The sequence below is a fragment of the Gordionus sp. m RMFG-2023 genome, chromosome 5, assembly GCF_954871325.1.
Source record: "Gordionus sp. m RMFG-2023 chromosome 5, tfGorSpeb1-WG-v2, whole genome shotgun sequence".
NCBI classification, from domain to species: domain Eukaryota; kingdom Metazoa; phylum Nematomorpha; class Gordioida; order Chordodea; family Parachordodidae; genus Gordionus; species Gordionus sp. m RMFG-2023.
In genome coordinates, this window is record NC_088779.1 from 796,296 (window position 1) to 813,755 (window position 17,460).

General features: G+C 27.7%; 1 protein-coding gene across 2 annotated transcripts; it reads left to right on the forward strand.

Annotated features, from left to right (window-relative positions):
* The first annotated feature begins 3,786 nt into the window (after positions 1 to 3,786).
* On the forward strand, positions 3,787 to 16,564 carry LOC135930531 (eIF5-mimic protein 2-like). 2 transcript variants are annotated; one of them, XM_065467332.1, is made up of 13 exons: positions 3,787 to 3,843; positions 4,020 to 4,119; positions 4,169 to 4,342; positions 4,517 to 4,617; positions 8,406 to 8,471; positions 10,322 to 10,457; positions 11,711 to 11,823; positions 12,537 to 12,710; positions 12,812 to 12,877; positions 13,021 to 13,167; positions 13,408 to 13,480; positions 16,038 to 16,160; positions 16,217 to 16,564. In XM_065467332.1, the coding sequence occupies exons 2-13, from the start codon at positions 4,059 to 4,061 to the stop codon at positions 16,321 to 16,323; spliced, it is 1,341 nt and encodes a 446-aa protein (XP_065323404.1). In that variant the 5' UTR covers positions 3,787 to 3,843; positions 4,020 to 4,058; the 3' UTR covers positions 16,324 to 16,564. The 2 variants fall into 2 exon arrangements, with proteins under 2 accessions (XP_065323404.1, XP_065323405.1); XM_065467333.1 differs by lacking the exon at positions 3,787 to 3,843 and adding an exon at positions 3,922 to 3,965.
* Positions 16,565 to 17,460: the final 896 nt, after the last annotated feature.

Consider the following 17,460-nt stretch of genomic DNA (forward strand, 5'->3'; position numbering starts at 1 on the left):
AATATAATTAAATCAATTTCTATTTATTCAAAGTAACGAGAATTATTTATTTATTTGAGTATGGGGGGGGGGGGAGAGGAGTGAATTTATTTCGGGTATTTGGATCAGAAATTGCGGATATCATGCGGATACGACCAGAAAGTTGATATTTCATAAATTAGATAATAAATAAAAACAACATGTAATATACGAATATATCGTAACAAAATATAAAAAATGGCCAGAATCTTATTATAGGTAATATCAAATCAATTCATAATTTATGTAAGGAATATTAGGCATAATTTGGGTAATATTAATGATAATAATTTAACGAATATTAAAGTCTATTTATATAATCTATATCCTTTTTTATTCTTGCTTCTAAGTTCTCAGGCATCGTTTACAAGTAAGCGTGATTCGTTCACGTGATACGAAATTATTCGCTAAGTGATAACGTTATTTCAAATTTCGTTTTCTATTGGAAAAAAAAATAAGGAATGACGATCAACTTTTAAAATATCATTTAAATATCTTATATAGAGAAGGTAATCGCCGGGGTGGCCTAATGGGTTAGATGTATGCTTGGAAACAGAAGGATAAAGAGGACGCAGGTTCAATCCTGGGAGCATGATGACTGATGTGTAAAGACATATGGTAAGATGAATTTCGGAGCTTAGAGATGACACCTCGGTCACCGACAGGCCTGGACAGCCGGGTGCTAAGGATACCTGTCCAATAAACAAAATGTCATAGAGTAGAGAGTTAATTATATAGAAATAAAAGTACATTAAAAATTTGTTTTTTTCTTCTGAAGATCTGGTTTACGAGGGACCCGGGACAAAAAACTCTTAGCAAAATGAGACTATTTGAGGTTAAAATAATGAATTTTATTTTTAAAAAAGATATAAATTATTACTTAAATATGCTTAATAATTACCCAATTCTATCATTTGTTACAAATTATTTCTTTCTAATTTACTATTATATATTACATAAATAAATATTACCTATTTCTTGTTCAAAACTGCTTATTTGCGAATCTCATTTTAAAAAAAAATAGAGAACCTAAGTGTTATTTTATATGATATTTTTTTAAAAGCTGAGATAAATTTGGGGTTTTTTATCTTCATCCCGGTCCATTGCACCGTCCTGTTTGGGAAGAGGGGGCTAAGAATACATCTCATTATCAAAAAAAAAAGATTTTAGGTGACGCCGCCAAAATTTTTTATATACTTTGTGTAATGTTAATTTATTATTTTCTATTCAGAAAAAAAACTCCTAGTGGCAGGGGGGAGGGGATAAAGATAGAACTAAAATTTTGGGCCCATGTTAATTTCAATAATGGCATTTTGATTGGGACATTCCTTTTTACCCCCCTCCCCTATAGATATGTCAATGATTCTACCTATAAAAAATATTGAATAAGGAAAAATATGGTTAAAAGAGGTTTAGAAATTTTATTTGTGATATTTTATTTATTGGATTTAGCATATCAAATAAATGAACATATTATGCAAGGTAAAGTAATTATTAAAAATATAAAAATTGGGTCAAATTTAGATGAAAATATATATATTATGATTTTCCGATTGTATTCGTCATCATCGGTACGTATTTATTTATTTTAAATATCAAAAATAATAATAAAAAAAATGTTAAATTTTTTTTATACCAGAACACGGTCGCCCAGCCTGAACGCGGGTAGGGTCTAATATTTATTAATAAAATTGAGCCTAGCTGTGCTTATATTTTTAAGTAATAAATTATTCAATTTTGAGAAATCAATTATTATATTATAAATATTTTGCAAGAAACAAGGCGCCAATTTCTTATATAAGTAGAATATTGTTTTTATATTTATAAAAATATTCAATGATTCTACATTTAAATAATTTCCATGAAGTGGGGGGGGGGGTTAATTTTTATTATAATTTCGGACAAGGCTTTTTAGGATAAAATATAAATTTCGCCAAGATCGGGCCGAGCCGAAAAATATTTTTAAAAATAATTTCTTACGAGCAGGACTTAAAATATTATGCCCGATGCACTAATATAACCTTTTATTATTATTCTCATTTTTTTAAATTAATAAATATTAGGCTTTTAATTATATATTTTTTAAGAGGTCTCTAACTAGTTAAACCGGTTCAAAAATGATCCTTCCATCAATTTGGTAATATTTTTAATAATTACTACATTGCATCTTCATCAAAATCTTTATTGGTTGTGTAAAACAACCAACATTATAAACTTTTAATTAACTTATTCATTACGCATTATATTAACTTTTTTTAAAAAATAGGCAATAGTGATTGTGCTCCTGTCTATTTTTAAGCATTCAAATTGGCTGTATCGAATGCCATTAACCGAATGCACACTTATTTTACAACGCCTTTTATATCGCTTTTTACGTAATGTGATTAAGTGTTAAAAAGTACAAATCCGTGATTATTATAAAATATAAAAGCACAATATGCGATGAAAAGGAAGATCATTTTACTTATAGATTAATTTGTATAATTGAACTTTTCCATTTTGCCTTATAATTTTAATATTTAATTATTTTTAATAACGATAATTATAATTTAATTTAACCCCATGATACAATGTTATTATTGTCTGGATATATAAAATTAAGAAAAGAACTTCTTACTAACATGGTCGACTCCTCGTTATTTTGTTTTTAAGTTCTACCATTACTTTAGACACCTAACTTCCTTAAAGATGATAAAAGTCACACTCCAAATCCCGGCTCTCTATCCTGCCAACTACCGTTTTTAAAAACCTCATTTGTGGTTGATTTTAAAAAATGGCCCGATTAAGATTAGCTAAAAATAAAATTGTGTAAGCCATAAGATTTGGGGAATAGAAACCCAAACCTTTCTGATATCTATGAGCAAAATAGCATATTCATTTGGTTATAATATTAATAGAGCCGTTTTTAAAAATCGACTGCAATTGGACTTTTCAACACCACTACTGCTAACGATACGTCCCCATCTCTGAACCCCTCGCCTATTACCCTTGAGCTAGTTGGCGTTCTAAAGAATATAACAAATATCTCCATTCTCAATTAACCAATATTATTTATCTTTATGATAAAAATGACTTTAAAACTTAATCATCTATTAGATAATTCTCTCTTAACCGGTTTTCCATAATGTATAATAATATTTATCATTTTTCAAGCAATATTTCTAAATGGCACATTTCAAATTTGGGATTATTGCATATAATAAATTCGCATTTAAACGGTATCAATTATATTTACGATAACCACTCTTATACATTTGGAAATAGAAAAGATTAATCGTCGATCCCATGGTTTAGTGTCCTGGAAAATAGCAAATTTTTCAATTTTTACATTTAAAATAGCATTGTCTATTCGTAAATTTTTAGGATTCAATTTCACGCTTATTTAAATAGAATTACTGATTGATTTCATATAAAATTAATGGGGGGAGGGGGGTTATTAGATTTCGTTAAAAAATTATTGTAAAAGAAAATAAATTCCAACTAATAATTCCTTATGAGGGAAAGGTTTTTAGTCCCCCCCCCTCCAATATCCTATCTATCCTATTGCCTGATGAACCATATAATTTTTACCTATTATATGAAATTTTATTGTATAATGTATTTATGACGATTTTAAGATAATTTCATAAAATAAATAAATATATTTAATCAGTATATAAACGAGGAATAATAATAAATTACACTCTATTAGACTAGACCGCAATCAATCATATTTCATATTTATTAATTTTTTATTAAATATTTTTTAATCAAATATAATTTTTATTTTATTTATCATTTTTATTTGAATAGCTTCTTCATTTGATTGAGTTTTTTCCAAGAAAGGTAATACGATTTTTTTTGATATATATCAAAATGTTCTTCAATATTCTCAAGGATAATTTTTTTTAAAATTATATTTTAAAAAGTTTTGCCATTTTCCTATTTTTTTAAATCAAAGCAACTAGGTATATTGATATTTATAAACCTTATTAGCTAATAGGTCATATATATTTATATAGTTTTAATAAAGGACACAAAAGAGACTGGTAGATTGTTGTATGAGTCATAAATTACCCAAACCATCATTATCTGGACAAAGAATAAAAACTCGCAAAAGAGGTATCATGTTTACATAATGTCATCAGATATATTATGTTAAAAAAATTAGATGAAAAGGAGAAATATGAGCCAAATCTTTTCCGAGATAATATTGTATTCTTTCTCAACCAATGTGATGATCTTGAAAAGGCATATAAATATTTAGATGGAGCTGGATCAAAACTAGACTATCACAGATATGGAGAAACCTTATTTGACATTTTGATCACTGGTGCCATATTAGGTTAAAATTAAAAAGTTTTATTATTTAATATGAAAATATATTTGGTAATTAATGATGAAAACATCTACATTTATAAGCTTTAGATTACAATAACACTCAATTAAAAATGTATAAAATCTTTACTATTTTAAAATATTAATAATCCATTATTTTACATTAATAATCTTCATTTAGCACCTGGGGGAAGCTTAGTAATTGATCCTGAATTGGGGATATGTAAAATATCTGTTTTTGAATATCCCAATAATGATGAGCAATACAAAGCTTTGGCACAAGTAATTTTTTTAAAAAAATTTATAGATTTTATAATCACTCTGCATGGATAAAAAATAATTGGCCAACATTAAATTAAAAAAATGAATCTACAATTTCTAAATATTTAGAAAATAAAATGTTATTTTTTCTCAACATCTATTTTTACTTAAAGGTTTTTTTTGAGGAATTAATTTTATTATGAAAAAATAAACGTATTATAAAATAAGTTCTGCCTGGCTTATTATATTCAATGGTTGCTTTAAAATACAATTTAGCAAAAAGACATATTAAATTTTATTGGATTTCTCCACAAAAAAATATAAAGAATTATTATGTTCAGGTTTTCACAACTTGTTTATTAATTTTCAATATAGATTTAATTGTTAATGGTGAATTAAAATTTAATAACTAAATTTATTTATTTTTAAACTAGGGGAACAAAATTTTTTTAGGGGGGGGGAAGAGGGGGGCTGGGTTCTCCGTAGTTATGGCCCTGATAGTTCATAAAAAAGTTTCTATCCAATTGAACCTTTAAGAAATTAATATTTTAAATCAATTTGAAATGATCTAAATTAACAGCATTTTTTTAAAAAAAAAATAACATTTAATAGTAAAGGTCAAAGTTGTTAAAGGATCTCTAGATCCTGTATTTCGATATTAAAAAGTCGTATCTGTATCTAGATAGATTTTTGATTAAAATATCGGTATTGAGATATTATTTTAGACCATGTTTCTGTGTCTAGATCCATTTAAAAAGTAACAACTCTGGTAAAGGTGCTAGTGTTGTTAGACAGCTCATTTTGAGCCGATTTTTAAAAACGGCTAATTAAATATTTTACCCAAAGAAATATCGCCTAAGGCTCCAGATTTCGTTAATAAATGTCTAGACCTTTGTGCCATATATGAGCAAAATCTACGGACTTGAGCAATATTTTTCTAAATAAAATATTGAGTTAGCCGTTGTTAAATATCGGCTCAAACTGAGCCATTTAACAACACCGGAGTTGTTAAAAAATCTAGATACAAGTATCTAGATATAAAAATGTGGTATCTGTATCTAGATAGATTTTTAATTAAAATATCTGTATCTAGATATTATTGTAGACAATGTCAGTGACCCCTACACTTTTTGAGGGATAGAAGCAGAATACCCCCCTAAAGTACCCCCCCCCCCCCATTGTAAATTATTTTTTGACACCAATAAATTTCAAAAATAATTTTTATTGCATCAATATTAATATAATATAAATATAATGTAAAAAATATATGCTTTAAAAATATTATTTTTAAATTAATAATTTAGATAAATTAGGGGAAGAGAAAGCAAAAGAATTTATAATTTCATCAATATTTAATTGTTTAAATAAATTATTTTCCATTGATAAAATGGTTAAATTATTAAGAAATGGATCTTTCATGACACTACGAAGTCTTGTTTTAATTAGTTTAATTTTACTCATGACCCTTTCGGCAGTACATGATGTAGTAGGAATAGTTAATAAATATTTATATATAATTGTTAAATTTGGGAAAGCAGAAAAATTTATAAGCAGACGATAAGGTAAAATAAATGAATAATTTCTCCAGTCTGAATCATTCATCTCAGAATTATTATCATCATCAGAAGAAGCTAAATAATGTATTAGTAAAAATATTTTAATTAAATAAATTTACAATTCTCTGAATCTGACAAATCTTCTTTAACCACTAGGTCACAAGGAATAATTACGTCCCCCGTTTTAGCCATTTTATAAATATTTCTAAACATCAACATTTCCTCAAAAACTTGACATGCATTTAATTGATAAAATTCACAGATATCCTTGATATCATCTTTAACAATTGCCTTTTCCGCCATTCCCTTTGGGGTAAAAAATGATGTTTGACTCAAAAATTTTATCGATTCATTGTTAAATCTTTTACTAAACTGCATGATAATTAAATCAAGTGCAGCATAAAACACACTGATTTTAAAGCTAAAATAAAATATTATATTTAATGATGAAAGTATATATATACCTCTCCTTTTTGGATTGTAATGTTTGAAGTCTTGAACTTTCAAAATCAAAAGGTAAATTTCTCTTCTTCATAAAATCTTGGGCCTTTGAAAAGACATCCAAAAATTCAGTGTTATTATCTATTTTAGGATTATAAAATAATAAAAGATAATAATTTAAATTATACTTCTCATATTAATCAGGCAATCTTTTGCAAATTGAATTTGATTTATTGCAAACCCTATATCCTTCGAAATGGTTTGCAATTTTGTACAAGCCAAGCTTGTTATCAACAATATTTTATCCAAAACACATAGTGATAAAATAAAATCAAATTTTTCTATTCTATAGACTATAGCACTAGCCATAGTGGAAGTGGCATGATCTTCAGAATCCTTTAAATTTGCCAAAGCTGCCCTCAAAGCATCATAAAGTAGAAAAAAATTTACAATCGCCTTATATGATGTTAGCCAGCTTCTATAAATATAAAATAAACATTATATATCGAAACAATTAAGATAATATTGCCGAGTGGTATTCTTGATGCGTAAAAATCTATGTGATTTTGTCAGTAAGACACTCTGACATGTTTTGGACACTCCTTATCTTTTAACACCATTAAAATATACATAAATTTCGTCCAATATTCCCAAGACATTTCGCAGCTCTTTTACTGATTGGCATAATTGAACAACTATTAAATATAATCGATGACAATAGCATCAAATAAAAGCTGCCATTGGCGCCTCCGCTCTAATCAAAGCCTGCACTCCATTAATTCTTCCACTCATGTTTGAGGCGCCATCAAAGCTTTGCCCCACTAGGAATTCGAGTGGTAGATTCATGGAGCCAGGCTTGGATATTATATTCTTTTTAATATCGAGGCCTGTTGTATTTCCCTACAATAAATGTCTATCAGCCTTTCAACGGGCTTAGGTGTCTCGCTATTTTCAACATATCTCACTATCAAAGCTATTGCTTCTGATTTCGATACATCATATGTGCCATCAACTATAATTGAATAGCACCTGTTGAATTCAATCTCCTTTTGAATTTTTTTATAACCATATTTTTCATGGTTTCAATAAGAATATTTATGTTATTATATGATAACAGATTTGAATATAATTTAGATTTTAATCCCTTCATTTTTTCTCACTTCTTCTTTCTTCATTATCTTGTATATACATTTTAAGAACAGGCTCAGAATCTGCAATAAGTTTAATAAGGCTCATCATATTGCCATCTTGTTGCCTGTTCCCTCAGAAGGCTTGATTGTGAGATAAGCATTTATATTTTTTTTGGTTAATATTTTTGGGCATATTTTGACAATGATTTAAAAATTATAAATGATTATATATAAGATTTAATATTTAAATTTTTACTATTCCCTTTGATAAAATTTTAATTTTGCGCCAAATCTTGAAAGTGGAAAAATAATTTTATGATAAGAAATGTCGGATAACAAACTAATTTGCTAAACATCGACCATAAAAAATTTTTTAAAAAAAGAAAAAAGTACCCCTATAGAAATTTATAGAAGCAGTTGCTTCGGACCCCCCCCCCGTTTTAGGGGTCACTGGACAATGTATCTGTATCTAGATCCATTTAAAAAGTATCTTTTAACAACTCTGAACAACACTAAAAGGTACACAATCAAGCTGCAATCAGTTTTTCAAACAGCATAGAAAACTAATTTTTTTTATTGGTTTTTAGCTAAAATTTGGTTATGTTTTTTTTTAAAAGCAAGATTTACTATAATATAAAATTATTATTGATAACCTAATTTTATATTTAAAATTGTATTTTAGTTGTTCAATAAGATTATTAGAAGATACAAATACCTTGAAAAGTCTTTGGAGGATGATTTGAAGAAGGTAAATAAATATTTTTTTTTATTCTGAAAATTAATATTTGAGAATCTATATAACCTCTCCCTTTTTTCTTTAACTGAAGGAAAATTAATTTTTTTTTAATATATACATGCATGCTAACTGTATAATTCATATGGTTTTTTTAAACTGACAGATTTACTACAATATATTTTTAGTATTTAATAGTAATTATTTTGAATTGCGATTAAAGACATATTTTCTAAATATCAAAATATTTCATCATGACATCTTTAGACTAGAGGTCTTTTAATAGGCAGGTTTTAATCCAATCACCTGCCTATCCATTATTTAAAAATAATTTAGACTACTTGTCCTCCTGTCCATTTATCTAAAAAAAAATATTTAGCCTTCCTGCCCCCCCCCCATGCTCTAAAATTATTTTAAAGGTCCAATTCACTCTTTATTTTATTTTAATCAGGTTTAAAAATACAAAGCATAGACATGTATCAATTTTAAAAAAAAATTATTTAGACATATTTCTTTAAATTAACCATATATTTAATATAATAATTTTTACTTTGACTTGTTCACCTTCATTTTCCTCTAATTAAATAATCTTTTTGGGAATAAATTTACAAAAAAAATTTTAAAAATGGTGCAATTAAGTTGTTCAAAATTTATTAACACTTCACTTAATTGGAAATTAGAAAATATCATAAAATCTCAATTAACATTTAATATCTTTATTAGGATTTTAAACAATACACTGAACCCAGGTTCAAAATAAATTCCAGAATTCGGTTTGGGTTCGGATTATTTTTCAAAAAACCCGGGTTTTCTTCTTCGGGTTCGGTTTTATTCCCTGATTTTAATGTATTTAGTAGGGAGGTACCTATACCACTTTTTGGAGACCCATCCGATATTCCAGATATTATATTGATATCAGCCGATAACCAATCCGATATCATATCTAATTTTGTATTCTGTAAAGATACCGGTTTTAATTTTTGATATACTTTTTGTTATTACAACATCTATAATTTTTTTACTATACCATAACATATGTCATTTAAATATATTATCATGATCAGTTATAGTTTATATTCAATTCAATTGCTATTGTTTATATAATAAGTAATGACATTAATCTATTTACATAATTAGTAATAAACAAGTATATTATGAAATTTGAAATTAATATTTAAAATTAATATATCGAAGATTTCTTTTTAGAAATACCAAATTTCCAATTTATCAGAGATCGGTCTGCGGTGATGGGGACTTTTAATATTTACTAGCATCACTAAAAACAGATTCTGAAAAGATTAGTGAACACTTTTTTAAACAGAATGCGAAAAAAATAACTATATTGCAGAATGTTTATTAACTAATTATTACTATTAAAAAAATTAAACATAAAAATATTATTTCGATTTTATTTATAAAAAATAAATGGTTTTTTAGATATAACTTTTTTTAAATTTTGTTAAAAGCGCCATTTTATATCGGATCGGAAAATTTTATAATATTTGCCTATAATCGATATTTTAATATGGGCGAAGTATCGGCCCGATCCGATATAAAACATCGGTACATCTCTTGTATTTAGACTTCTATTTATTAAATAAAGTTTCCTCTGCTAATTTCATTCAAAAAAAAATCATTAAAATTAATCTGCCCATTTGCCCGCATATTGTTTTCAAAAGTATTTTTTTTTGGCCTATCCAATGACCTCTACTCTAGACTAGATTTGCCAAAAATGGAATAACCTATTAAAAATCTTCCCATAACATAATAATATCAAGGGGAGTACACACTTGGTAAGGGATTATTCGAATTTTTTTTTAAAAATATTTTTTACAACTTTATGATTTTGAATATGGAAATTATAGGTTTTGGTGTTTATCAAAGGATTTGATGAGGAGCAAAAGAACAAGCTCTCTAAATTTATAGGCGTTCTGCTGGCTAATAACTTTGTAAGTGCCAAAGTTTTGGAAACCCTCTTTCAAGATCATTTAGTCAAAGATGGTAAACAGATTTCATAAAAAAAATGTCTCTATTTTTTTCTTCAAAATATAACCAATTTAAATGTTTATTTATTTAATCCCCCCCCCTCCCTTCCCTTGCTTTATAAAATTTGACAGAATGTGAGATTAAGAAGATCAGAAGAAAATTTTTTTAAGTATAATCAGCTGAGTGGTGAGAGTTGATAAAAAAAAAGAGATACAGAGAATTGTTTATTATAAATCTGAGACCTGAAGAGGTTAGAAATTACAACCTGACTTCGATATAAGAAAATCATGATCACTCACTTCTATTTTGGCTAAGCCTGACACGGATAACTTATAACTTAGTTTAGGATATTTTTTATAATTTTGGCAGCATTTTATAGGTTGTATCAAATGGAGATTGATATAATATGAGCAGTAAATAATGAAACGGCCTGTTATATCATTTGTTTACTGATTGATATAATTTTGAATGACAGATTTATTTTAAACACAAATTATATATGGCTCCTCCCATATACTTGGACCAGGCTTGCAGGAAGCAGAATCACCAGAAATCATTTACAGAACTTTTGTGCGGGTATATCAGATAACTGACAGGGGAACCCTTCTTTCTAGCACTGTAGTTTTGCTGGCAATATATTAGGTTATTTGTCCAATAATAGTTTGGTGGATCCTTTGATTTACTCATTGCAAAAGAGGAAATGTTCCAAGGTCATGCGGATTTTAATATACGCACTAGAGGTTGACCCAGGCCAAACTGGCCTGCGGAAATTTTCTATCGATCTTTTTGTCCCTCCCCATATTTACTTTTACTTGGCATGTAAAAATATTTTAATATATTTTGTAAAAGTTTTCGGACTTGGTTTATAATAAAAAAAATTTTATAAATATTTTGCACAATTTGTCTAACCCAAAAATTCTTTGAGCCAGGCTACCCCAATCTCCACCAACTACCATAAGATTATAGATATATAAAAAAAGAAATTTATTGTTATAATTAATATCATAGAGTACCAATTATTTATTACAAATAAAAGACAACATTAACAGAGAACCCAGTATTTTTGTGAATTTCCATCTCATTTGAATTTGTTTCTTGACTAGGTTATCGGTGAGGTGATTGTTTGTACGATCTATTTATATTTCCCCCAACAGATCAGAATGGCCTCGTTGCCAGCTGAAAATTTCATAATTATTGTATTTTTCTTTTTTTCAATACTTTCAAATTATAGATAAGAATTTACAATAATGTAACATTATTAATTTTAGGTTTGGCCATAGAATTCGCCAAATCCGTCTTCAAATCGTGGATTAATAAAAAGGAAAGCATTACAAACGTTTCCAACGCCCTCAAAAGAAACAATTTGGATGACAAGCTTTTGGTAATCCTTTTTTTACATGTCTTGTTCCTTCCTACCTTTTCATTTAACTAATAAACGTTTTCCTCCCAAAAATTACTAGATTATTTAAAGTATTCAATTTTTTTATGTTGTGTCGTAATAAAGTTTTTTGGTAATCGATATTTTCATTCTCTAGAATTATATGAACTAGTTTAGGTGATTCATTTCACGTTTAACATAGCTGGTGAAGGACGGGCGTCTAATTTGGTATAATTTTCCTTAAATTAACACATTGTTTAAAAAACTGATATAAATAAAAGACATTAAAATTAAATTCCTAATTTTTTTAATTGGAAGTTTTCATTTGCTATAATCTTGTTCCCCTGCAAATTAAATTGCTTGGGCCAAGCCTGCTACTAATTTTATTTTTTTGCTCTTTGACTCTCTGGTTATGTTCTGAAATTTTTAGTTGAAAAAAAATATATATTAATAAGACGTTTTAGTATAAAATAAAGTAATATTAAATAAATTACTAAATTGCCTCAAATTATCCTTTTAAATTTTTTATTATTTTAGGGTATTTTTTTAAACTTAGGTTGCCAAATTTTTTAATTTATTTTTATGCTTAAGGTCAGTTCTGAACCAACTTTTCAAAAACAGTAGATATTTTGTACCCTATCTTATTAATTTTGCTATTTTATTTGATCTTAACTTATTTTTCGAAATCTTTTATAACGATGATTCGACACGTATAGAACCTGCTCCCTCCAAATAAAAGGAGTGCGGCTTACTTGGAAGAACACCTAAAAGCTGCGGGCCTTGAATCGTTGGTCACGCTGCACAGGGCTCAAGTATGCGATGAGACCAAGAAAACATTCAGAGTTCACCTCAAAAAAATGCTTGGCGATACGGATCTAAGTTTCGACGAGGTTGATTCATTCCCATTTATCGAATCTAAAAATTTTTTTGAAAAAATATTCTTATTAGGATCTGAAACAAAAACTCTTTTTTTTACTCTTATTTTTTTTAGATGGTTGGTAAATTGAAAAGCCTGCAACAATCCGGGAATTTCGAGGAATCGGATGTTATAGTTTTGGTAATTATTTATTTTATATTCAATGTTCTGTTCATAAGTTGGTATTTGCACATTTTTTTTTAAACTAGATTTGATTAGATATGCAGTATATCTCTCAATTAATTAACATATCTTTATTATAATACACATTTTTCTTTGGGAAGATATGGAACACCCTGATGAACATGGTCGAATGGAACAAGAAGGAGGACTTGATAGCCGAACAAACTCTCAAGCACCTCAAAGTGCATGCCCAACTTTTGAAGGCTTTTGTCACTTCCCCCAAAACTGAGGCTACTTTGTTAGCCAGGGTTTGAATTCGTATTATTATTTGTTTTACATTAATTAGATCACGTAATTCTGTAAAGTAAACGTAATTCTGTAAAGTTATAGGGAAAATCTTTATTACGAATCATGCAAGATGATTCACTTAAAAAAACAAATAAGTTTTTTTATTTTTTTCCAGGGAATTATCTTGTGTTTACTCTTTATTAGCAGTATTCATTAAAATGAATAATTTTAATATTTTATTCGTTTTTCATCTTAATTAGATCCAAGAATATTGCTACGATAACATGAATTTTATGAAGGTGTTTCAAAAGATAGTCATTACCCTCTACAAAAGTACATATTTTTTTTTTTTAACCTATCTTCAAAGTTGATTTTTCGTGAACAATATTAGAGTAAAATATAAATGCCAAAATTAAATCTCCTATTTATTTTATTCTATCTTCTTTTGTGAATCTACTATTTTAGCTATATAAATTAAACTTAAAAGCTGTATGTGTATTAGATCATTAATTATAATTATTTTTTAATTTTAAATCCTATTTTTCAAGAGCTGAACTTTGTTGCCAAATATAACTTTTATTTAGTAGTTTGATTTAATTTTTCTTTGGTGGGGACATATATCATAAATTATAATGTTGCGAGTATTTAGAAAAGTAGGTTTAGAGTCAAAATTTATATTCACATTTGTTGGGAACGACAATCATTATCCAAGATATGGAGTTTACAAATTAGTGGCAGACATTATCTCATGAGGATACGATATTGATATCACTGGAGTAATTAGCAGGAAGGGTACTTAGCAGACTGGAACATATAGAGGGAACTCAGTAGACTTTGAAATTTTTTTGGGTGTGAGGCAGTGAGTGTTACATACATAGGTGCCCCAAGAAGCAACAAGGGAGGCTGTGCCAATCACTTGATGAGTTGAGACTCGAGTGTGGCGTGGAAAGGCTGCACAGCTCAAAATACCGTGGGTGGTTACCCACAATTTCACCTATATGGATAGACGAGGGTTCAGTGACATTTTCAGGACACGGAATGGACCCAGACGAATGAGGATCTGGTCTGCTAAGAATATTTTTTTTATTAACAGGTATCATGACCATAATCGAATTGGATGGAAAAATAATGATGATTTTCAATTAAAATCTTCTCCCTTTTTATAGGGAAAGCCCATAAATATTAAAAAAATAAATAATAATATATAAAAATATGAGAATCATAACAAAAGACAATGCTAAAAATAAAATATTTCGAATGTTCCACCATTATAATATTTGGCGACCTTACCTGCGGTATTCCCAGCTGTGCAGCTTCTCCAAGCTCCTCTTAAATTCCCCCTCCTGCTCACGTGACCCACTGCCTCACCTAAAAAAGATTGGAGTTTCATGAGTTACACCACAAGGTTCCAGTCAGCTATATACCTCCTGTCTTTTTGCTATCCATGCGGATGGAATCAATAACCCATTCTCATGGGCTAAGGCCCATCATCTACTAGCCAAATGCTCCATATCTTGGGCTTAATGATTGTCATTCTCACCAAATGAGTCTCGAGATCCATATACTTGAGCAGGATATATACTATTATATAATATAAAATTTTGATTCTAAATCTACCTAAAGAAGAATTCACAATCAAGTTTTTTTTTGTTTTATTTATTTAACATATTCTTCTTCCCACACCTCCATTCAATTCACCCACTAATTTTAGTTACTTTATTTCTTTTCACAAATCAATAAAAATGTTTTCTTATTATATTTTTTCCAACAGAATTTAATTTATAGATACGAGCAAATAATTTTTTTTATTTTTAAAATAACCCACTATCTATGACAACTATCGTTGGGTGTCGATTTTTTAGCCGGCTAAAAATTCGCTTTAAAAGGAACTATACTGACATCAAGATTTTTCTCCTATACACAAAAACAAATTCTTAACAATTTTTCTTTAATCCAATTTTTCTATCAATTTCCTTCCAAACAACCCAATTTTTTCCTCCAATTATCACGCTCTATTATCCCATTAATCCTTTTTTTTACCCATCTCCCCACATCTATTTATTATCATTTATTTTTCCTTTTACTCTTTAAGTAATATTACTTTACCATCGCTATATTTTTTCCTTTTTTTAATCTTCTAGAAACAACCATCTTCCAACTTGAGTAAAGTAATATCTGTCTCACTCCTTTCCCCTCCTTTTAACGGTTCCCTTCCAACAAATATCACTTTTTTTTATTTCTACAATTTTTTTAAAAAATATTTTCCGAGATCCTAGTTTACGTATAACCATTTAATTATTAGAAAAGGGTAACATAGTTTAATACTCCCTCTACCATACGAAATTTGGCCAATATTTATTCTATCTTAATCTTGAATATCACTTCACTGCATAATAAATTCAGCCAATAAGGGTGAGGGTTAATTCTATTTAAATTCCGAATCTCATTCTAATTTTTGTAACATACATTACTTTATTTGTTTTATTTCATTACTTCTTTTATTTCTTTATTTGGAAATTGATGGAAAGATTGGAGGAGAATTTCTATTGATGAAAAAAAAATAATAGAAATTAGGGGAAATTTTTTTTTTGATTAGGTGAAAAAAATTCTTAATGACAAATTAAAAACTAAGTAACTATAATTATTTTTGTGGGTGATATTGCATGGAAGTGAGGGAAGGGAATAATAAAATGGGAATCATGACTAACGTATAAAAATATTTTTATTGTGCACTCTAGTGATGCAAAAATCATTCCTATAAGCCGATTTTTCTAAACGGCTACTCAATATTTTAATCCAGAAAAATATATTATGAAAGCTTAGATTTTTATCATAGAATGGCACAAAGGTTTTGGACATTAATGTAAATTATTATTATTTTTTGTTATAGGTGATGTCATAAGTGAAGAAACGATCATAGATTGGTACACCAAGAACCACTCGTCGAAGGGAAAGACAACATTCCTCGAGCAAATGAGATCTTTCGTTCATTGGTTGCAGAATGCTGAAGAAGGTAATGAAGATGGAATTTATTCGTTATATTTTCAATTTTTTTAATCTTTTTAACAGAGAGTGAAAGTGAATCGGACGATGAAATAATCAATGCCCTTGCTGACGATGAAAATAAAATTTTAGATGGAATACGCGAGATTACTATCGAAAATGGAGCTGTTTGAAAAATGATTTATTTTTTTTGAAATTATGTTTTTATTAAAAAATTCACAATTTTTATTATATTTATAAATCATATTTAATGTTTAAAAGATCAACCCTTATATATATTATGATTTATTTAGCTTAAAAACATTTTTTTTTATATAATAATTTTTTTCTTAATCCAGAACACTATAAATTATATAACAATATTTTATTTGCATAATTTTCTTCAAGCTTATATTGAATTATGTTTTTGCCTTATCATGGCCAGTTTTTTTAATATATTACATTATATAATATCATGTTTTTTGAGAAAACAAAAAAATAAAGTTTATTAATGATTGACCCCATTATCTAAATGGTATTTTTCATGTGTATAGATATTATATATATAATTATATTAAATTAATTAATATAAGGATGTGGCATAATCGAAGCAATCTAAAAAATATTTTAGTGAAGATTGTTTAATTTAAATAAATGATTGTGTTAAGTGTTATATAACATGAAATCGATATCTACAAAATGATGATTTTTTTAATTGGTATTTCACAAATCCTTAAGCACATAATGGGAGGAAGTTCGTTTTAAAATTTTGATGCGAAAATTATTTTAACATGCAAATAAATTATGACAAGCTTCATGTTAGAATTCAAAGAAATTTTGATGGCTTAGATTAATCATCAAAAATATTTTTGTAAAAATGGATGGGAATTTTTTTTTACTTACAAACACAAAGCAAAACGGCCTTCAAAGGTTCTAACAAAACTGCTATTTTTTACCAACTTAATCTAAACCTATTTATGAATCAAAAGGTCTCGAAGTTATGAAAAAAAGTATCTATAATTCAGAAAAAAATGACAATAGAAATAAGAATGAAAGAACTTTTTTTTATTAGAAAATATTTTTTAAATAAGAACAAAAAATTATATGCAATTGCATTTTTATATACGTAATAAATATGAATGTGGAGTATTCCAGGGTTAATTGTGAATGATAAATTATTCTTTTCATTTAAAATAACTCAATATGAATAATTTGTATTTGAATAAGCCTAATCTAAGGTTGTAATTGTAGTTCAGGGTTAAAGTCTGTAAATAGTTGGTTATAAAAAATCTCTAAACCTCTCATAGTTGATTCAACCATTATTTGGTAAA

Excerpts from the sequence above, each read along its gene's own strand:
- LOC135930531 (XM_065467332.1), top strand. The coding sequence starts at position 4,059 with ATGAGTCATAAATTACCCAAACCATCATTATCTGGACAAAGAATAAAA. Across the intron at positions 4,343-4,516 it reads GATCACTGGTGCCATATTAG|CACCTGGGGGAAGCTTAGTA; the intron begins GTTAAAATTAAA and ends ATCTTCATTTAG. Across the intron at positions 13,168-13,407 it reads AGGCTACTTTGTTAGCCAGG|ATCCAAGAATATTGCTACGA; the intron begins GTTTGAATTCGT and ends CATCTTAATTAG.